Source organism: Xenopus tropicalis, chromosome 1 (genome assembly GCF_000004195.4).
Source record: "Xenopus tropicalis strain Nigerian chromosome 1, UCB_Xtro_10.0, whole genome shotgun sequence".
Taxonomy (NCBI): Eukaryota; Metazoa; Chordata; class Amphibia; order Anura; family Pipidae; genus Xenopus; species Xenopus tropicalis.
Genome location: NC_030677.2, coordinates 74,795,525 through 74,819,032, shown reverse-complemented (window position 1 = coordinate 74,819,032; position 23,508 = coordinate 74,795,525). Strand labels below are relative to the sequence as shown.

Here is a 23,508-nt window from a genome sequence, read left to right as displayed (position 1 = left end):
CACAAACTTTGTCCACCTGCCATCCAAGGTTCGGACTAGGGGGTGCAGGGCCCATCAGGGCTGCAGCACTAGGGGCGCCACTCCCCACCAAGGGGCCCCGCCATGGCCAAACACACTCCCGGGGGGGCCCTGTTGCCTGCCCAACCCCCTCCCCCAAGTGTGCATACTTTATTCTCACTTTCGACGTGTCAGTGGAGGGAGATTGGGTCTGGGATGGCAGGACCTACCAGGGCCGGTGCTCTGCTTGCCCTGTCCGCCTCTGTACAATCCCATGTGGTCAGTCACTTAAATACATGGAATTCACCTGTCACTGCATAACCCAGGCTAGGTGGTGCAGTCTGAGGAGGGAGGATATTGTATTAACTACCTGGGCTGGGCAACAAGGACAAACTGAGAGATACTAACAGCAACAGTGTATTTTACCCTTGTGAGTTTTTATGTGTGCCCTTGGTCATTTCTACAGTGATTACACTGGCACATATGGGGTTAATAAGCTAATTATCCAGTTTCTGTAGTAATTATACTAGCATGTCTGGGGTAAAAATACCTCTCTTCACTGCTCTCAATCTATCCATTTTCTGCAGTTATCACCCTGGTATATTTTGGGTTAATGTGTTTATTGTCTCTTTTTGCAGGGTGTCCTACGGCCATGTCTGAATTTAGTGTAACCCCTTCTTGGCTGTAACCAAGCCAACAGCGCGGCTAGATAAGTTTAGAGCATGGGGTACCTGCGACTTAATCCTTCAGGATGGGCCTTCGCTATGTCAAAGTGACCAAACAGATCTATGGTGTTGTGCAACTACAACTCACTGTAGCTGTTTACAGTGCAAAGTAACAAATGGGTGCCAGAAGGTTCTTGCAGTTGAACAATCAAATTGGTTTATTGTCAGAGACAATCCATGAGCAGGGTTATTGCAATATACTCACATACACTACTATATGATAGGAATACTCTAAGGACAGCACAGAAAGGGTGCATACTGGTTTTTCCCAACTCCTCTTGAGTCTGGGCAGGGTCAATGCACCTGGTCAGCTTGGCCACCCTTTGGAACAGTCAGGTTGGATACCACACTCTTCAGGTTGAATACCTCTAGGCTTCAGGGTCCCACAGCCAACTATGGATCAGGGTTTTGATACTGCCTGCCTCCTATGTTTTAACTGTGGCCCTACGCTAAGGCAACAGTGCCTGTATGGAAGGGTACATCCAGCTACTTTCCTTGGTGGAGCCGAAACTGCTCTTGCTTCCTTCCCTCTCTATCTCACTTTCCTAGAAGGTGCTTGACCAGAGTAACTATCTAGCTGGTCCTCATTCACTGGGTACTTCAAGAAAAAAACCTAATCACTCCAACAGACCTTTATCTTGACGAACTTATATGGATACCACCACAACTAAGGCTAAAAACCATTAAGCCTTTTCCGACATTCCAGGCTTCAATAAAGGTATGGGATTTATATATGCATTCAGACCCTCTGATCCAAGGTTTTCATCCCAAATTTCCCCTTTCAGCGTTTAAAGGGATCATACCAGATTTTAACCCTCATTCATGGGTACAAGTTGGAATGACCTCATGGTCTAACGTACTGATTAATAACCAATTTCCCACATTTGGAGCACTGCAAAGAAAGTGGCATATACATACCAAGACATTTTGCATTTATCTCCAACTTTCCAGCTTTGTTAAAGCTAACCCATGCTGTATTTCTAAACAACTTTCTGCTACTCAACAAAAAATCACCTCGGCTACTATGGCCGGTGTGCGGATCTCTCATTTTTATGCTGCCATCAATGATCAAGCCTCTAAACCACCTGACTCATATCTGATTGCCTGGGAAAAAGAGCTAAATACAACAATAGATCCAATAGACTGGAATACTGCATTTATACTGATCACAGCAACAACTAAGTCAGCCAGACTACTGGAACCTAATATCAAACTAATGTACCGCTGGTATATGGTCCCAACGAGACTACATAAAATTTATCCTCAAACATCAACAAACGAATGCTGGAGAGGTTGTGGTCATGAAGGCACCCATACTCATATATGGTGGGACTGCCCCAATCTTCTTCCTTACTGGAATCAAGTATTTGATTTAATAAACAATGTTGTGGGCACCCCAGTTCCGAAAACACCGCTTTCTGCACTTCTAAACTTGGAACTTGATTTCCTGAAATTCTCCCAAAAAAAATTGGTGGTACACTTCCTGGAAATAGCTAGATTGTTAATTGCACAGAGATGGAATTCAGACTCCATTCCGGACATGAGGGAAATGGTAAACTTATTAGACTTGACTGAGAAATTTGAATTCTTTGATGCTAGAATCAAAAATACTTTAAATTCATATGATAAAAAATGGTCTCCATGGAAAAGGTATAAGATTGTTTAAAGATGCTTACAGAATCCCGGTATATAAATATGCTCTGGCTCCTTTTTCTCTCTTCCCTTACCCAAACCCTTTTTTTTTTTCTTCTCTTTCTTTTCCTCTTTCCTTTTCTTTCTCCCTTCTTAACTCTCTACCTACTCTTTAAAGAGTATAAGTTAAGGTTCTTTAATTTAATAATTCTTTATAATGTCAAAACATGTCTGTTTTTTGAAACAATAAATTTGAAAACAATAAAAATTGTCAAATTTAAAAAAAAAAGGCTTTACTGGGGCCCTGTTGATCCCAGGAACTTCCACCTGGGTCAGAAGATGCAGCCAAAGAGGAAGACCCACCCCTTTGCCAAACACTATATTGGAGTGCAAAGGGTGGAGTCAACCGATACCAGTCTAAGCCTCTGTATTTATTCTATCTGTATAGAAATATGTCACAAACACTGGACAAAGTGAGGCCAATTTATCAAAAATACATATACAGTGGTGTGAAAAACTATTTGCCTCCTTCCTGATTTCTTATTCTTTTGCATGTTTGTCACACTTAAATGTTTCTGCTCATCAAAAACCATTAACTGTTAGTCAAAGATAACATAATTGAACACAAAATGCAGTTTTTAAATGAAGGTTTACGTTATTAAGGGAGAAAAAAAACTCCAAATCTACATGGCCCTGTGTGAAAAAGTGATTGCCCCCCTTGTTAAAAAATGACTTAACTGTGGTTTATCAATTTCAATTTTCAATTTCAATATCAATTTCTGTAGTCACCCCCAGGCCTGATTACTGCCACACCTGTGCCAATCAAGAAATCACTTAAATAGGAGCTACCTGACACAGAGAAGTAGACCAAAAGCACCTCAAAAGCTAGACATCATGCCAAGATCCAAAGAAATTCATTAACAAATGAGAACAAAAGTAATTGAGATCTATCAGTCTGGTAAAGGTTATAAAGCCATTTCTAAAGCTTTGGGACTCCAGCGAACCACAGTAAGAGCCATTATCCACAAATGGCAAAAACATGGAACAGTGGTGAACCTTCCCAGGAGTGGCCGGCCGACCAAAATTTCCCCAAGAGCGCAGAGACAACTCATCCGAGAGACCACAAAAGACCCCAGGACAACATCTAAAGAACTGCAGGCCTCACTTGCCTCAATTAAGGTCAGTGTTCACGACTCCACCATAAGAAAGAGACTGGGCAAAAACGGCCTGCATGGCAGATTTCCAAGGCGCAAACCACTTTTAAGCAAAAAGAACATTATGGCTCGTCTCAATTTTGCTAAAAAACATCTCAATGATTGCCAAGACTTTTGGGAAAATACCTTATGGACCGACGAGACAAAAGTTGAACTTTTTGGAAGGTGCGTGTCCCGTTACATCTGGCGTAAAAGTAACACAGCATTTCAGAAAAAGAACATCATACCAACAGTAAAATATGGTGGTGGTAGTGTGATGGTCTGGGGTTGTTTTGCTGCTTCAGGACCTGGAAGGCTTGCTGTGATAGATGGAACCATGAATTCTACTGTCTACCAAAAAATCCTGAAGGAGAATGTCCGGCCATCTGTTTGTCAACTCAAGCTGAAGCGATCTTGGGTGCTGCAGCAGGACAATGACCCAAAACAAACCAGCAAATCCACCTCTGAATGGCTGAAGAAAAACAAAATGAAGACTTTGGAGTGGCCTAGTCAAAGTCCTGACCTGAATCCTATTGAGATGTTGTGGCATGACCTTAAAAAGGCGGTTCATGCTAGAAAACCCTCAAATAAAGCTGAATTACAACAATTCTGCAAAGATGAGTGGGCCAAAATTCCTCCAGAGCGCTGTAAAAGACTCGTTGCAAGTTATCGCAAACGCTTGATTGCAGTTATAGCTGCTAAGGGTGGCCCAACCAGTTATTAGGTTCAGGGGGCAATTACTTTTTCACACAGGGCCATGTAGGTTTGGATTTTTTTTCTCCCTAAATAATAAAAACCCTCATTTAAAAACTGCATTTTGTGTTTACTTGTGTTATCTTTGACTAATAGTTAAATGTGTTTGATGATCAGAAACATTTAAGTGTGACAAACATGCAAAAGAATAAGAAATCAGGAAGGGGGCAAATAGTTTTTCACACCACTGTATTTTCTACAGTTTTTTTCAAATTAGAAAAACACATAAAATTGTAAATGTCAATTGTATGCTTATTTATAAAAAGCAGGGCCAGAACTAGGGGTAGGCAGAAGAGGCAGCTGCCTAGGACGCAACAATCCTCTCCTGCCTACCCCTAGCCCGCGTTCCCTTCTCTTGCCCCCGCCGATTGTCATAACCTTGCAAACAGTGTAATAGCTCCAGGAATCCCAAAAATGGCCCTGCATGGGGGAATAAAGAGGGTGGGTAATTGTTTATGAACTGGCCTGCTTTTTAACTAGTATTTCATGTGGTTTGGAAGCAGATGCAGTGCCATTATCATTTTTGTTTGCAAAGTATCTTGTATCTTTATATGTGAGTCAAGTAAAAGGTTCATACTTTTACTTGATCACTCTACTGTAGTGATCATCACATGACAAATTTATTATTTGACATGAAGATAAAAAAAAAACATGATAACCCAACACTGTGAGTGGTCTCACACAGTATCCTAGATACGCTAGTGGAGAATAGGCTGATTTACCTTGTAAATTCACAGGTTCAGCATATTTTTGCATCTCTGTGGTTAAATGTGCTTCATGTGCATGATCCCGTGCATACCTAACACAGAGATGACGAGTGAAAATTTTTTTCTCCTGGAGTATCTATGGAGATATGTCAGCCTGAAAAGTACTTACTTGGTAGATTTTCCCACGGACACTTACCTGTGATAGTGGTTTGCACCAGCACTATCCCCTGATTTGAACTTCAGTGATAAATGCATTATTTGAGGCAGCTTCATCACCAGTTGTAGGAAGATATATATACATTTTGTTTAATGTATGTACCTTTGGCATGCTCAGTGCTGAAGGTTTTTGTAATATTGTGCAAAGTTATTCCTCATCTGCTCATGCCCCATACACATGCTAAAGAGGTATATTGACAAATACAGTATTCAGTTTGGACAGAATGAAGGCAATAGGATTGCCACAAGGTCTGTCAAAACTGCATCCCTGTGTAGTGTACAACCAGCAGTCAAGTAGTATGGTCGAAATCAGCTAGCTAACTGGCATATTTTGCCAAATTTACAAGTGGTAATCAGATTTTAAAATACAGGGTAGTCGTATATGACAATAAGGGTAAATTTTTATAGCCCCAGAAGCAAGTGAAGGACCACTAAGGTTGCAAAATCTAACCCCTTAGTGCTTAGTTACACAGCAATTATATCCAGGCATTGCTATACTTATTACCTTGCACCAAATGAAAAATGTAGTACAAAGTTCTAAGCGCAAGTCTGGCATGTCACCACTTCCAAACTTGCACGTCTGAAATACATGTCTGATTTACGGTACGTTTGGGTGGCGGGATAGGAGATTCCTACATGACAATTGTCAGAAACGCAAATTGAATCTGTAAATGAGTCAAATCAAAATATTAAAAATATTTCCATAGAAGGAAAAAAAATTCAGTTTAAGGTATTCAGTGATTAAACGTCATGCAATATTATTATTGGTTTGGTTATAAAAGGATCATATTTGACCCGGCACTACTATTTGTCTGAATCTAAATCTTGTATTCATAAAGATCAAGTAGAAATTTACTGCAATTTTTACTACAGTACATAAAAATGTTTGTACTAATTGTACTTTTGTTTCTAATAATAAGACATTTGGATTTTTTTGGAATTCTAATAATCTTAAAAGAAGACAGATATATTCTCATGCACTATTTATTATATATGGTTGAATGGTGCAGATAAATCATTATGTACAGGGACTTATTTTGCAAAACAGTTCACAGATTTATTTTAGATACACACAGTTTTATATCAGGTTGTTACATCTAAGTTTACATCAGATACACACTTATACATTTGCCTATTTCTGTAAAGCCAGTTCAAAATACTTAAAAAAACACAAATAAATGAACATACATGATATTTTAGAACACATCTACTAGTATATTTTCGAAAAATTCCAATTAAATTGACAGGACTTTTTGCCTTGAATAAGTTCAGAACCACGATTTAGAATACCAATACTGTTCGGATGCTGGAAGAGAAAAAGAAAATACTTTACTTTTTTACCATTAATTTTACAGAGGCCAAAAAAATCCTGTCACACAACAGCACAAGATTATGTAGGATCCTATAAAATCTGATCCCCACAACTGTAATGTAAGCTGGCTCAGATAAAATTGGAGGTGTGTTTTGTTCCATCAGTTAGGGTCCCATTTACTAAACAATTTTGATATAAATCTGTATTATTTCTAAATTATAGAACATAACAGAATGTGAAAATTTCATTTCATTTCAAAATTCCACCAGTTTTTTGTGGTTTTCAGTAAATTTCCACGAAAAAATCGTATTTTGCGCAAAGAATATGAACATTTCGGAATTCGTTAACACTTTGGATACACTTTCATCAGGAATATATTTTTGCCAGGTTTGATCTGTCAAGTGCCACTGAGTCCTATGGAAGGCTTCAAAGCCAGAACTGTTTTCATGGCATTTACGAAATTTTCAGGCCAAAAATTGCGTGACTTTCGGAATGCAATTGCAATATTTTCGTACGAATGATAAAAGCAATGTCGAGACATTTTAGAACTACAGACATTATCATGGTTATTTTGAATTTATACCATATCGAGTTTCAAGGCCAGAAAAAAACGTATTTTAGTAAACGTGCCCCTTGTCAGCTGCAAATGCAGCATGCAGTGTTCCCTGCCAAAGTTCCATGTAGTTTATCCATCAGTTGTAGTATGCAATCTGAAAAACCAACATCAGCCTACAAAATCTCCCATGTACATTAGCTCTAAATTAATTAAATGAATGCTATTTTTCTTAATTTGTGCATCCATAACTGCAAAGCTACACCCCCATATTTGGTCATGTAACACACACATGTATTGTTTGCTGAACAAGATGGTGGGATGTTGGGAACAGAAGTGACACAGATAAGTTGGGGCAAGTGTCTGTGACACATAGGGGAGGGGGGACTGGGGTTGTGTTGGCACCAAAACTAAACATTTGCCAGGCTTTATTTCCCTGTAAAACAAAGATTTAGTAATGCATAGCTGAGAACAGGGTGGAAGAGTTATAGCAAGCTTTACTCCATTTAAAAAATGTCGAAGGGGAATGTTAAAAATGTGGTTTGCATTCTCCGGTTTTGTTGCTTTTACAAAATATTCACACAAAAAATTTGTAGACTGTGTTCCTTTCATCTTTGCTAAGTTGACCATTTTCACCAAAATATTTTAAAAATGTATATTAATTAGGGACTTCTTCACTCCTGCCCCCCTCTGCAAGTACAGGGTCTGCTTCCTCTGTAGTTATGCCCCAGAATCCTTCCTTGTCAGTAGAGGACCCTTGCATAGACTTTACGAAAACCGGCGCCACGGAAACCATCGCCACGGAAATGGGTGCCACGAAAACCGTCGCCACTGAAACTGGTGCCACGAAAACCGGGTGCCACGGAAACCGGCGCCACGGAAACGAATGCCACGGAAACCGGGGCCACGGAAACCGTCGCCACGGAAATGGGTGCCACGAAAACCGGTGCCACGGAAATGAATGCCACGGAAACCATCGCCACGGAAACGGGTGCCACGGACACCGGCGCCACGGAAATGGGTGCCACGGAAACCGGCGCCACGGAAATGGGTGCCACGGAAATGGGTCCCACAAAACCTGGCACCACGGGAATGGTTGCCACGTGTCTGCATAATAAACATTTTTATTTTTTTATGTGCAGGTCGCCACGGAAATGGGTGCCACGGAAAGAGTCGCCACGGAAATGGGTGCCACGGAAACCGGTGCCACGGAAATTGGTGCCACGGAAACCGGCGCCACGGGAATGGGTGCCATGGAAAACGGCGCCACGGAAACCGGTGCCACGGAAACCGGCGCCATGGAAATGGGTGCCACGGAAACAGTCGCCACGGAAATGGGTGCCACGGAAACCGGTGCCACGGAAATTGGTGCCACGGAAACCGGCGCCATGGGAATGGGTGCCACGGAAATGGGTCCCACAAAACCTGGCACCACGGGAATGGTTGCCACGTGTCTGCTTAATAAACATTTTATTTTTTTTATGTGCAGGTCATCTTCCCAATATGCTTTAAGCTAAAAATACTTTTAAATACCCACCTTTTCCCATCACGCATTAAATCAAAAGCTTCATTTATTTTATAAAATGGCAGAGTAAATGTTACTAAAGAATCCAGATCAAATTTATTCCCCAAATAATCTTCCACCAGCTTTGGAACATTGTCCACACTTTTCCAGCCTATAAAACAAATAAATCCAAGGATAACTGGTCACATACAAATGTACAACATATGATGTTAAGCAGGACAGGAAGGAGCTGCTAAATATGCTCTGAACAGGCTAGACACCTAGCCAGGACCACCTCCTTCTTTTGAATGGGTAGTCCAAGTCAATAGCAGGTGGATTTTACATGTATCAGTAGGAAATATAATTTACAGCTTTTACAGAACTCATTTGTCTTTCTACCCAAAGACATGGAACCATATGGACCAACACGGGGCACATTTGACAACTTAGGAGACTGCAGGGTTAGACTTAAGACTGGTCTGAACTCCATAGTCTGCTATGTTCTGTCCTCTGCCCCTGGACTGTATGAAGTTTGCTATGTGCATTAAGGTACTGTATGTTGCCCCGCTGTTGTATCTAGTACGAACAACCTTGTGAGACAAGCAGGCTAGGAAGCCTGTAGATGTGCTTAAAACATATACATTTAAATATATGCCATAAAAAAAATCATGTAGACACGCCTCCACCTATCATGAGATTTAGCCTATTTGTGCTCATTTTTATTTGTCCCCAAAAAGTGCTTTAAACTCCCTCTCCCAACCCAGAAGGCATAGGAAAGTTATTGTTCAACTTTACTGATCAACTAATTGTTTAGCTTTTACTGATGTGCATTCTGCACAACTTCAACTACAGTTTCTATATATATTATAACACATCTGGATTTTTTTAGATTGCAAGCTGAGAAATGTATCCCAGGGAGCAACATGAAAGAGAAGTTTGCATACACGTACAGTATCTATGAGCTTGGATAATGGAATCACTTGGCACCATTATGTGTAGTGCACCATTATGTATCATCAGTGCTGATGACTATGACTCCTGGGCCCAGCTTCTGCATCCTCTTGCTTTTGTTCTACAGTATATTTTTTTAAACTTGTTCTATGGATAGGCTATTCTGACCCTTTCTCCTGTTTTTATACAAGGTCTCCCTGGGGTCTAATTACTAAACTGTCCCTGCTTATGAGAAAAATATGCAACCATAGTTATGCATCTCCATTTACGGACATGTCTATTTAAGTGTTTTTGCATTTTATCATGTCAGTACTAAAGGGCATAGTTATATCTATTTTAGTATCTAGTTATACCTACTTATACTATATTTTTTAGTATCTCAGAAAAAATGGAGAGCTGAGTATTTTAGAGATTAAACTATAAAAATAGATATCAGTGTGATACTTTCTTTTTGAGGATTTTTCCTTAATAATAAAACAACCAACTCTGACATACCTCCAAAGAAAGTTGCCTTTAAAGTTCTTCCCATAAGCAAATGGAAAGGAGCAACAGGCAATCCATGTTCATCCAATGAGACTCCCACTATTGCACATGTTCCCCAGCCCACTGTGGTACACTCCAGTGCAGCTTTCTACAAAGAAATGATACAGGAATAGCAAACAGAAATTACAATATATATAGAACAATATATGTGGCAAAAGACGTTTCTTTCTCACTCTCTTCCACCAAGATTTTTAATTCCTAACCATGAATCCAATATTTTTGCCAGCCAGTAAATAGACATGAACTTTTCAGATTTGCACTTTCATGTGAGTTATTGCACCAGCAGTGACTATATCAAGGAAAAGTGGAGATAACTGTTAGCACACTATTTAAACAGTAAAGGTGGCCACACACGTGGCAATTTGCGATCTTTCATGCGACCATCGGTCACACGAAAGATCGTCAAATCTGCCACTAACCTTCAGGGCTGAAACAGCAGATAAGGAGGTAGAAACAATAGGATTTCTACCTCCTTCTGCCGATTCAGCCCTGAAGGCAGATTTTGATCAGGCGCCTTCTATGGCACCCGATCAAAATCTTTTAACCTGGCCGATCGGCGAGTCGACCGATATCAGTGGCCTCCTGTGATATCGGTCGACTTGCCGACTTGCCATACAAGCACCGAATATCGTACGAACGGGGTTTCGTACGATATTATCGGTGCTTGTATGGCCAGCTTAACACCACATTTCAATAACAGTGCATATACTAACCATCACATCAATAATTCCAATGCATTCAATGGAGAAATCAACGCCACCACCAGTCATTTCCGATATGACCTGTTGAATTGGCTTGTCATAATCTTTAGGGTTGATGCATTCGGTGGCTCCCAGCTCTAGAGCTTTCTCGAATTTATCACTGTTGATGTCAATGCCAATAATTCGACTTGCACCTGCAGCTTTACATCCCATGACAGCTGAGAGCCCAACACCTCCTAAGCCAAAAACTGCACAGGAGGAGCCAGGCTCAACCTGAACATAAAAAAAACAAAAGAAAAAAATAAAAGAATGCTAACAAAGTAATATGCTTATAAGCACCATTACATATAAAGTTACCACCAGTCAAAGCAGGTAAAGATGTTTTGCAGCAAAGGATAATGATTCTGTTATGTTAATGGTTCAGCCACAGACATAGTCGATTGAAATGAATTCTTCCAATGGAAGAGAGAAAGAGAAAATTAAGTTGACGAGAGGAGGACAGAACTCAAGTGTAAAGAAGGAAAGTATAACAACAAAAGAACTAGAAAAAGGGCAAGCTTTACAGAAGGGTAGATGGAAATGGAAAATACTGATCAGGAAGGGACAGTTATGGAACTAACAGGTAAGCCTTTTGAGGCTGCTAGTTTTAGTGATGGGCTTCTTTGTTTTAACTCATAATTTTTATTGAGTAATTTAACATTATTGCATCACAGAAAAAGAAGCTTTTACATAATCAGCAGAGAAAAAAAAGATGTAATTATACATATATACTTATGGAAGGATTCAGTTTTTTCACACAGTAACTAAATCTGGGTGGTGTGATATAAGGAGCAAGTGCGTTAGGAAAACTGAAAGGGTTTTATACATTGTTTGATAATTATTCTTGGAGCCAGGGATCCCAAATTAAGGCCAATTTACTTTTGTGGTCAGTGATGGGCTTCTTTTTAATGCTAGAGTGATTATCTGCTCAAGTGCTGTGCTGTACTACTGTAGTCTACTGTAAGTGGGCTGCTGAGTAGGGCAGTTTGATTTAGTAATTGTTATTTTCCTTGTTTTTGTAGGGGGGGGCAAACTTTAATCTTTGCACAGGGCTGCAGACCTAAATAAAATGTCTGTTATTTAGGGCTTTCTGTGATCAGTGATCTTTTTATTACTGTACCATGCAGACCAGTAAATACTACTGCTGATTGGGTACAAACATATAGCAATGAAATATTTATAAAATAATGGGGAAAATAAATATATTCAAATAAATACTTCAAACCTGTGCACATTGCCAGCAATGGAATTAAAATAAGCTTAACTAAAGAAGTAGGCCACAAATGTTGTACATTATGTTTTGGGATTCTGTATCAGCCCAAGGCACCCACAGCCCTTTAGCAGGGAAGATCTTTGCCTCTGAAGATGCCCCAGTAGCTCTTCATCTTCTTTTATGCTGATTCACTGCACATGCTCTGTGCTGCTGTCAGTTACTGAGCTTAGGGGCCGACTCAAAATATACTGTTGTGTAGAATATAAATGTCACAATATAAGGCTGATTAGTGATTAATACAGATAATTACTGCATTGCAGCTCTGAAACCAGTGCAACTAGCATCAGAAATGAATAAGTTGCCCTTTAGCATTAGCTTATATGACAGATCAGCCTCATTTATTGCTTGATAATTTGTGATGATCCCTAAGCTTAGCTTCTCAACAGCTGCTCAGAGCCCACTGAGCATGTGTACTGTCCGAGACAGTTCTGACAGAATCCAAGATGGGAAACTCCTGTGACAACAATAAAGACCTATATCATTACTACTGTAGATATGCTGAAACTTTTAGCTAGTGCGGTCAGTTTAGTATATAAAATATGGCATTTCTAGCCATATTTATCTTTAAGGTTTAGTTCTGCTTTAAAGGCATTTGTAATAAATATTCATATAAGTAAACTGCAAAGTATTAGTAAAAGTTATGAGCAAGGGCATCATAAATTTTAGCTGCAACAGACAAAACTGTGTAAAACACAATGCACCTTGATCACATTTCCCACCCTTTATGATACCATTTATATGATGTCATAACAATGTGATGTAATGCAAAGGCCTCATCTGTCTTGCATAGTCTACGAAGGGAACACTACTTGGCTCATTTCCAGCTTTTTACAATGATTAGAATTTTTAAGAATACAGGTATAGGACCCATTATCCAGAATGCTTGGGGCCAAGGGGATTCCGAATAAGGGGTCTTTCCGTAATTTGGATTTCCATACCTTAACTCTACTAAAGAATCAATAAAACATTAATTAAACCCTATGGGATTGTTTTGCATCCAATAAGGATTATTTATATCTTAGTTGGGATCAATTACAAGGTACTGTTTTATTATTACAGAGAAAAAGAAAATCAGTTTTAAAATTCTGAATTATTTGATTAAAATTACATTACATTAACATTTATTTATAAAGCGCCAACATATTCCGCAGCGCTGTACAATAAGTGGGTTACATACATTGGACATACAGAGTAACATATAAAGCAATCAATAACCGATACAAGAGGTGAAGAGGGCCCTGCCCAAAAGAGCTTACAATGGAGTCTAAGGGAGACAGGCTTTCTGTAATTTGGAGCTTTCTGGATAACGGGTTTCCAGATAAGGGATCCCTTACCTGTACTAAAATCAGCTTGGAAGACATATGGACCAACATCCATGCAACAGAACAGAAAACTGATGCTGTCAGCTTAAGTCAAGAGCACTGGGGAGAAATGTTTCTAGTAATTTAAACAGCACGTTAATGTGTATGTGTTTTCAATCCTGAACACCTGTACAGTGAGAAAAGTTGCTGTATTTTCTTAAAACTAGCAGCTATTTTCAACCATTCCTCCTTATTAGGTGAAGCCATATACAAAGGTTGTAACAATTCCCATCTAGCCTCTGCTAGTGTGCTCTCTGCACTAGCAATTCGGCCCCCTCTGGACCCACTCCGACACTAATGTTGTAAGCACGGAGCAGGAGAGGGGGGCCACATCATGGTGCTGCCTCAGGTGGCAGCAGCCCCAAAATTGCTGCTGTTTCAGTAACATTGCATTTTTTAACTGCACCCTTTTCACCATTGTTTGTATATATGTATATGTATGTATATATATGTATCACATATTTTTTAGACCTACGCATGATTTTCTGTTTTAATATTATGAACGTGACTTGTTTTAAGCTCTTCCACACTATGCAGTTTTTTTATATTAGCTTGCTTATACCATTCTTTCCCTATATTTACTGAGTCCTAAGGCTGGCATGTAAAGGCCAATAAAATTTTCTCATTCGGTCCTTGCTGGAATGAGTCAACAGCTTATTGGTCTGTGTATGGGGACTTCTGACGGGCTTGCCTGACAGAAATCTGGCCAAAAATTGGACATATATTGATCAGACAGGTTTAAAAATTCTGTTTATTTTGATAAGCAGAGCATATGATGCATTGTGCACTTATTTTCATCATTGTTTTACCTTAGCAGTGTTGATGGCAGCACCATAACCAGTGGAGAAACCACAACCGATCAGGCAGACTTTCTCCAGAGGAGCCGCATCATCAATTTTAGCAACTGAGGTTTCAGCACACACAGTGTATTCTGAAAAGGTGCTGGTGCCCATAAAATGATATATCTGCTTCCCCTTGCAGGTAAACCTGCTTGTGTTGTCTGCCATCAGGTCTTGATCCGAAATGGCAGTCTTAATTTTACTAAGGATATGAAATAATAATAAAACATAAACATTTATTTACTGTAACCATGCATTGTTAAATAATTAAATATATATATATATAAAATTGAATAGCTTAAATGTTGACTGTTACTGGAAAAAACATACTTTAGGTAATTATTAAGTTATAAACTTATGATGTCATTTATAAAGATCATAAAGAGATAATTAAAAATAGTAGGTGGGATAAATGATAGACATTTGTGGCATTATTAGGATTCATTTACTAACATATATGCTACCTTGCACAGTACAGTTGCCCGTAGCAACCAACCTGGAATTAGCTTTGAAAAATCTACTAAAAGTTAAGGTGGCCATACACAGGCCAATAAAAGCTGCCGACGGTCTTAGTCAGCAATTTATCAGCCCATGTATGGGGCCCTCAGATGGGCCTACCTGACCAATATTTAGCATTTTTACCTTATCTTTTCACACAAGTTGGTTTTGGGATTCAGACAGAACTTGCATTCACCGCATTGTGGAATATAAAGAGGAATAACTTTATCGCCTGGAAAGCAAAGAAATAAAAAGTTATTCTTAAAATAAAATATCACTGATGACTAGGTCTCCCTATGTGACCCTACTGGATATGACTTATGAAAGTGAGCCTCAGAAATGTTGTCGCTTGCACTTACAACTAAAAAATGTTGTCATTTGCCCATGGTGGGCTGGCAATAAGATTCTTATTGATCACTATTCTCACTGAGCCTCTATACTCCTGGGCCACAGAAGCCATACATACTGCTGTTTTCTTGCCATCCTAAGAAATGGATAACTGTTGTTGGTAGAACCTTAACATGTTTTCTAACATGCACAAAACTGCATAATAAAGTATTATGCTCAAATTTCATTTTTAACATATTTGTTAATATGTTTTTTCTTTATTTTTATGTTTTGAGATTCCCACTTACCGCTTAGCACATATTAGCAATTCAACCTTACACAAATTTAGGTTTTATACCTGGTTTCACTCTGGTGACACCTGGGCCAACACTTTCCACAATACCAGCACCTTCATGGCCAAGAATCACTGGGAACAGCCCTTCTTTGAAATGAGTGCTCACAGCATGTGCATCAGTTCGGCAGACTCCTGTGGCAACAATCTATAGAGGAAAGAAAAACAACTGTATTTGAATCGCTCTCTCTCTAAAAACTTTTTATTCAATCACATTGATCACATTGTTTCAGTCCTCATTGTGACCTTTATCAAGGATTAGTGACTGTGCAAACATTAAACTCTGTTTGCCATTGAAAGTGGCACCAAAATGATGTCAAACAGTCCTAATTTTGTGCCATAATAATGTTTATTCAATGTGCAAACATTATGTACATTTGTATAATTATTCAGTATAACCAGTAGGTGTCACACACGCCCTCATTTTAACAAGACTCGGGGAGTACATTACTTGATACTTTGTTTCAATATGCTTAAAACAAAAAGTATCAAAAATATTGATTTATGACTTTTTATGAGCCCTTTATGGCAGTAATGCTACACTGCCCTACACTTTCTAACCTTATCAAACTTAGCCCCTCTTTTCTCTTTTTTACGCTCCTTAATGCAATAATGAGATACTACTCAGACCCTGTCTAATTATTTCTTCATATGCACCTTGAAACGTTGCTAGATCTGCATCATTTCTGTTTTTCATCCTTCAAGTGGTCTCTTAAAACTGATAACATAGTAGTTTATCTAAAGTACTGCCACACAGTATAATAATTTTTTCTATAGGACATGTAAACCCCCCCACACAAAAAATGTAATCAGTGCATAGACTCTTTAAAATCTCTAAATACCTGCCAATCTGGTTCAAAGGTTAATAGTAATTACATGTCCTTTAATATGTCCCTTAATTCCCTTACAAGGTGTAGTCCTTTGGAAAAGACCAAAGATGTAGTTTGCCAGGTTTAGTAGGAACAGACCGATAAGTGTTCTTACACCCAGTAAAGATGCCCTTAAAATTAAAATGGTTATCTCACTATTCTATATCTGACTGGCTCTTATTAAGATAAGTAAAGGAGGTTGGATGACCCCTTTGGCTTAGTCCTGCATTCTTTGGCCAATCATTCTGTGCAAGGGATGAAGATAAAATTAACCTGCTATGGTCCCCCTTTGGGCCACCAAGTTGGACAAAGAGGTGTTCTTTGTGACCAATTGATCATATGTCTCCATGTATGTTAAAATGTGGATACACTATAAGTGAATACTTCTTACCCTATGTGTCAGGACCTAAAATGATCCCTTTAATACAGTGAAGATTTCTGCTAAATTATAAAATAAGAACAAAAAGGAAAGGTTATCTCTCACACTTAGGGGCCCATTTACTTACTCACGAACGGGCCGAATGCGTCCGATTGCGTTTTTTTCGTAATGATCGGTATTTTGCGATTTTTTCGGAAAATTATCGCGACTTTTTCGTTACCAATACGATTTTTGCGGAAAAATGCGAGTTTTTCGTAGCCATTCCGAAAGTTGAGATTTTTTCATAGTGTTAAAACTTGCGCAAAACGTTGCGCCTTTTAAGTTTTAACGCTACGAAAAAAGCGCAACTTTTCGCGCAAGTTTTAACACTACAAAAAAATCACAACTTTCGGAATGGCTACGAAAAACTCGCGTTTTTTCGCGCAAATCGTATTGGTAACGAAAAAGTCGCGATAATTTCCGAAAAGTCGTAAAGGCGACGAAAAAATCGCAAAAAATACGAAAAAGTCGCAAAATGTTCGTTTTCCAATTCGGATTCGAATTCGTGGGTTAGTAAATCAGCCCCTTAATTTTGGTCCAAGTCAAAATGGTTGAGGAGACCGTCTCATAAGTATGCAAATAGACCAAAGGGATTGATCAGCTAATATTCTGGCTTCTACTTTTTTAGGAGCCTTAAGGAAAGTGGTCCAAGTCTAAAAATCCCGCTATAGGGATACAGATTACAAAAGCTATCATCTGTTGTTTCACATTCTACTTTCTTGCTAATGCATTTGAAATGAAAATAAAGGCTTTATTGTTACCTTTACACGGACTTCATGATCCCTAGGAGGAGCAACTTCAATTTCCTCTATAGAAAAAGGCTTGCCAGCTTCCCAGGCTACAGCTGCCTTGCACTTTATAACCTGCAAAATAAACATAAGGACTTTTGTTATGGATACTATAAAAATGCTTCACCATGCCTCCCAAATTATATATGCAAAATGTATACAATGTCAGTGTCTCTTTTGGAATCATCTTGATTTAATAGGGTCATTTATACCTCACATTGTCACTTCACTTTCCCATAAACAAAAACCTTGGATTCATGTTTCAAGGCAATGGTTTGTTTTACTAATGCCACAGCAAGAATATACAGATAGTTTAGAACCAATGAGCAACTTCAGTATACCTTGCTAGAATTGGTAAACATATCAATATTTTGGGGCACTAAATTAAATTTGCTGTGGGGCCCAGTAACATCTAGTTACGCCCCTGCTCTTGTCGCTTATTTAGGACAGATGCAAAGACAATGCCTGGCAGGGCCTGTCGGCTTATGCATACTTTGAATAAGACCATTAAAAATGTGTCTCTTTTATCAAATGTGGATATTTTTCCATTGATAATTTTCTAAGGTTACCATCTAGTTTACATTTTACCAGGGTTTAATACATTTGATGAAGAAGAATATATTACATATACATGGAAAAGGTATAAAAATGCGTCTCAAGTACAGGTATGGGATCCCTTATCTGGAAACCCATTATCCAGAAAGCTCCGAATTACAGAATGCCCGTCTCCCATAGACTCCATTCCCATAGGGTTTAGTAGACTTAAGTTATGGAGATCCAAATTATGGAAAGACCCCTTATCCGGAATACCCTTGGTCCTGAGCATTCTGGATAATGGGTCCTATACCTGTTTTATGATGTGGTCAAAAGTTCTAATAACAATTTATAATAAAACAAAACAAACAAACCATATTTTATTAAATATTCTATTTTACTATTTTTAACTATGTGTTTCCTGGTGCACAATGTAATGTAACTGTCTTTCAAAATAAAAACTCACACACATGTGCAAGTGGTTGAACCCCTGGGTAATAGTGACCATAATGTTATTTCATTTAATGTTTGGTGCAGGAAACAATTTTACACGGGGGCAACAAAGACACTGAATTTTAGGAAGGCAAATTTTAGCTCCTTAAGGGCAGCGCTTCAGGGCATAGATTGGGGCATTATGTTTTCTGATAAAAACACAGAGCAGAAATGGTTGTCATTTAAAATGATATTAAATCATTACTGTTCTCAATTTATTCCATTAATAAGAAAAAGTAGAAGTGTTAAGAATCACCCTATGTGGCTTAACTCTGAGGTAAAGAAGTTAATAGGGAAAAAAAGGAAAGCTTTTAAGAAATATAAGTCAGAGGGGACAGTAGATGCGTTTAATGATTATAAACACTATAACAAGTGTTGTAAAACAGCAATCCGGAAGGCAAAGATAGAAAATGAGGAGCGCATCGCGGCCGAGGCCAAGACTAACCCCAAAAAGTTTTTTAAGTATATTAATAGTAAAAAGATGCAGGTTGAGGGTGTGGCCCCATTGAGTTATAATAACAATATGGTTACAGCGGATACAGAAAAGGCAGATGTGCTTAACCAGTTCTTTTCTTCTGTGTATACAGTAGAGGAGCCAGTGGGCCAAGTCCCACCCAATAGCTGCACTGTTGCCTCAGCTCCAACTACACAGTGGTTGGCACAGGATATGGTGCTTAAAGGGTTACACACGATAAATGTAAACAAGGCACCTGGGCCAGATGGAATACACCCTCGGGTACTGAGAGAGCTAGGGGCAGAATTGCAGTGGCCCTTGTTTCTGATATTCTCAGACTCTCTTTCATCAGGTATGGTACCTAGGGATTGGAAGAAGGCGAATGTCATTCCCATATTTAAAAAGGGAGTAAGATCTCAGCCTGGCAATTATAGGCCTGTAAGTTTGACATCCGCGGTGGGCAAGTTATTTGAAGGCTTGTTAAGGGATCACATTCAAAATTATGTAGTGGAGAATGCCATTATGAGCAGTAATCAGCATGGCTTTATGAAGGACAGGTCATGTCAGACCAATTTAATTGCTTTTTATGATGAGGTAAGTAAGAAGCTGGACAGTGGGGATGCAGTAGATATAATCTATTTGGATTTTGCCAAAGCATTTGATACCGTTCCCCACAAACGACTGCTTTCTAAGCTAAGGTCTATTGGTCTTAGTGAAGTCGTTTGCACATGGATAGAAAACTGGCTACAGGATCGGGTACAGAGGGTGGTTGTTAATGGTACATTCTCTACTTGGAGTAAGGTTCTCAGTGGGGTCCCTCAGGGTTCTGTACTGGGTCCACTTTTGTTTAATTTGTTCATAAATGACTTAGGGGAGGGTATTATGAGTAATGTATCAGTGTTTGCAGATGACACAAAACTCTGCAGACCAGTCAATTCTATCCAGGATGTGACATCCCTGCAGCAGGATCTTGACCAACTGGCAATCTGGGCAGCTAAGTGGCAGATGAGATTTAATGTGGATAAATGTAAGGTCATGCACCTGGGATGTAAAAATATGCAAGCCCCGTATACCCTTAATGGGACTGCACTAGGCAAATCCATAATGGAGAAGGACCTTGGAGTCCTTGTAGATAATAAACTTGGCTGTAGCAAGCAATGCCAGGCAGCAGCTGCAAGGGCAAACAAGGTTTTGAGCTGTATTAAAAGGGGTATAGATTCACGGGAGGAGGGGGTTATTCTTCCCCTTTACAGAGCGCTGGTAAGGCCCCATCTAGAATATGCTGTTCAGTTTTGGTCTCCAGTGCTCAAACGGGACATTATTGAGTTAGAGAGGGTCCAGAGAAGGGCAACTAAGCTGGTAAAGGGTATGGAAAGTCTCAGTTATGAAGAAAGACTGGCCAAGTTGGGTCTGTTTACACTGGAGAAGAGGCGCTTAAGAGGTGACATGATAACTATATATAAATATATAAAGGGATCATATAATAACCTTTCTAATGTTTTATTTACCAGTAGGTCCTTCCAACGGACACGAGGGCACCCACTCCGTTTAGAAGAAGGGAGGTTCCATTTAAACATTCGGAAAGGATTTTTTACAGTGAGAGCTGTGAAGTTGTGGAATTCCCTCCCCGAATCAGTCGTGCTGGCTGATACATTATATAACTTTAAGAAGGGGCTGGATGGATTCTTAGCAAGTGAGGGAATACAGGGTTATGGGAGATAGCTCTTAGTACAAGTTGATCCAGGGACTGGTCCGATTGCCATCTTGGAGTCAGGAAGGAATTTTTTCCCCTCTGCGGCAAATTAGAGAGGCTTCAGATGGGGTTTTTTGCCTTCCTCTGGATCAACTAGTAGTTAGGCAGGTTATATATAGGCATTATGGTTGAACTTGATGGACGTATGTCTTTTTTCAACCCAACTTACTATGTTACATAAAACTGTATTGTAGAGACAGATTTCTGAAAAGGAGATAATAAAGAGTAACTTGATTATTTCAGAGTGGTACAAAATTGCTTATTGATTATATTTAGAAAGCTTCTTATTTCCATTAAAACAAGTCTTTTATTATATTTTTCATTTTTATGACAGTTCCCCTTTAAATGAGAAGGAGAGGTAAAAACTAAGCATGCTTTATCAGAAAGGTCTATGTAAATACAACCACAAACACTTATAGAACAGCTGCTTTGAAGGCACATTTCTTGAATAGAAGGCACATTTCTTGCCTTCTATTCTGCTCTCTTCCCCTGCCATCTCTGCTCTCTCCACCTCGCCTTTCTGCTGTAATCTGAGCTACCAGCAGCCAGAGCTGCAGCACGGAAGTTTCTGAGACCAAGCTAAAATGGCAGCTGCTACCTTTAACATAGGGAGCTTCAATTGCTGTCTATTCAGGTTCTAGCTTGCACTATTGTGATTAACCTGTTGGCAATAAAATGCCAAAATGCCTTTTCTTCTCCTTTGAACTATAAAGGGTTCATTCATATGGGCATGTCTGTTGTCAAATAAAAATAAACACATTGGAACTGGAATGGATGTTTTGCTCAATGCTTACTTTTCTGTGTAGAGTATTAATTATTAAACAAATGTTGGTATACACAGATACAACTGTTTGGAGGGAAGACACCCATCTGCAAAACAATGGAGGGTGCATTTCACTTACTGAGACGCATTTGACGCAAAGTATAATATTAAAGGTCAATCCCAATCTTTTTTCACAATACATTGTTAAAGGAAGCCATGTTACTCATGTCCCAAACCCATTCATAGGCTGACAGTGCAACCCCTCCCTTACCTTTTTCCATTCTTGTTCCACTTAAAGTCCCTTTTAACATTCAGCACCTTTTTTTGTGTATCCATGTGAGAAATACAATTCTAGGTTCCACTAGATTTCATCCATTATAAAAGATCTGTTTGTTTACTGTTCCATTTGAACTTACCATTGCAACCACTTTGTCAGATGCAGTGTTATGGGCTTGTTTAATGTCTCTGAACATTGCACTAGTTAGAATAAAATATGGACTGGTAACACAGTATATATAGCTTAACAATGTAAAAATATCAGTGGGTTTCTGTGCAATGCAAAATTGAAATATACTGTTAGCAGCTTTTTAACAGGTTTTACTGTATTTTTCATTATAATGACAAACCATTGATTGCTTCTATTATACATTTCTATTGTGCACATACATCCATATTTATTAATCTAGCAACTAGAGTAGATCTTTTTTGCAAAAGGGGAACTGTCTAAAATACAGTATTTATGTAAGGGTGTTATGTAAGGATATATTTGCTTTAAAGGAAAACTGTCATGGGAAAACATTTTTTTTTTTAATACACATCAGTTATTAGAGCTTCTCCAGCAGAATCCTGCACTGAAATCCATTTTTCAAAAATACAAACATATTTATTTTGCAATTTCACATGGGGCTAGCCATATTCTTCATTTCCCAGGGTGCCCCAGCCATGTAACCTGTGCTCTCATAAACCTCAGTCACACTTTACTTCTGAGCTGCAAGTTGGTGATATCAACCCTCCTCCCAGCAGCTGATCAGCAGGACAATTGGAAGGTAGCAAGATAGCAGCTCCCAGTAGATATCAGAATAACACTCAAGAAATCCAAGTCTGACTTGGGAGTCCTCCAGTTACATGGGAGTAGGATAAACAATAGGTTATCTGAAAGCACTTTTTCTGAAAGCTCAGGCACAATGCACTAAGATGGCTGCCTACACCAATATTACAACTAAAAAAATGCATTTGTTGGTTGAAGAATAACATTTTAAATTATTTAAAGTAAATTATTTGTTATGTAAACAGTGTAATTTAGAAGTGAAGGTACATCATAAAAATAATGACAGTATCCCTTTAAAATCATGACAATTGTAAAATATTGATAAAATTCTTAAACATTTAAAAATATATGATTTATTATAATGTACTTTGTTCTCATTTCCATTTATATATATTCCAAACAGTGTGTATCGCTAATCTTCTTCCACTATATGTAGCATGCTATGTTTCTGCAGGTAATAGACGTGCAGATATTTATTTATTTTGTATCTTGTGTAATTAGTTTATAATATGGGTACAAAGCCAAAATTAAAGTTGCTGAAGCCAACACATTTTTTAAAAAACAAAGTTGAATAGGTTTTCCTTACTTTCCTGGCTGTGCTCATGGTGACTTCTCTCTTAGAGGTGTTTGGAGATGTGCAGGCTGCTCTCTCCTAGTGCACACAAACACAACTGCCTCATATGGGTTTAATACACTGCTCTATAACCAGTCCCAAATATATCACGCCCTTTCCTCTCTTCTACTTGCAGCTCCTTTGTTACTTGTAACCCAGTGGTAATTCTGTAAGAGACAAGCATAACAGGGATTGTTATGCCCAATAGAAACATAGTTCCATGAGTGGATTTACTGTACAAAACCTTGTGACCACTGTTAGAGATCTTTTATCATGCATGTTGGCATCAAAAACCTAGAT

At 38.9% G+C, this 23,508-nt stretch overlaps 1 protein-coding gene across 1 annotated transcript; it reads right to left on the bottom strand.

Moving 5' to 3' along the window:
• Window positions 1–6,191: 6,191 nt before the first annotated feature.
• Window positions 6,192–23,286, bottom strand: adh4 (alcohol dehydrogenase 4 (class II), pi polypeptide). The gene is made up of 9 exons (XM_002934773.5): window positions 23,182–23,286; window positions 17,525–17,626; window positions 15,483–15,624; window positions 14,942–15,029; window positions 14,270–14,501; window positions 10,800–11,060; window positions 10,039–10,174; window positions 8,626–8,764; window positions 6,192–6,529 (listed from the first exon to the last, which is right to left on the bottom strand). Exons 1-9 carry the CDS (start codon window positions 23,197–23,199, stop codon window positions 6,505–6,507), a joined length of 1,143 nt encoding a protein of 380 aa, XP_002934819.2. The 5' UTR covers window positions 23,200–23,286; the 3' UTR covers window positions 6,192–6,504.
• Window positions 23,287–23,508: the final 222 nt, after the last annotated feature.

Coding starts and splice junctions, on each gene's coding strand:
- adh4 (XM_002934773.5), bottom strand. Junction 8,765..10,038: donor AAAGGCAACTTTCTTTGGAG/GTATGTCAGAGT, acceptor TTTGTTTTATAG/GCTGGAAAAGTGTGGACAAT. Junction 6,530..8,625: donor TTAATGCGTGATGGGAAAAG/GTGGGTATTTAA, acceptor TTTCTCTTCCAG/CATCCGAACAGTATTGGTAT.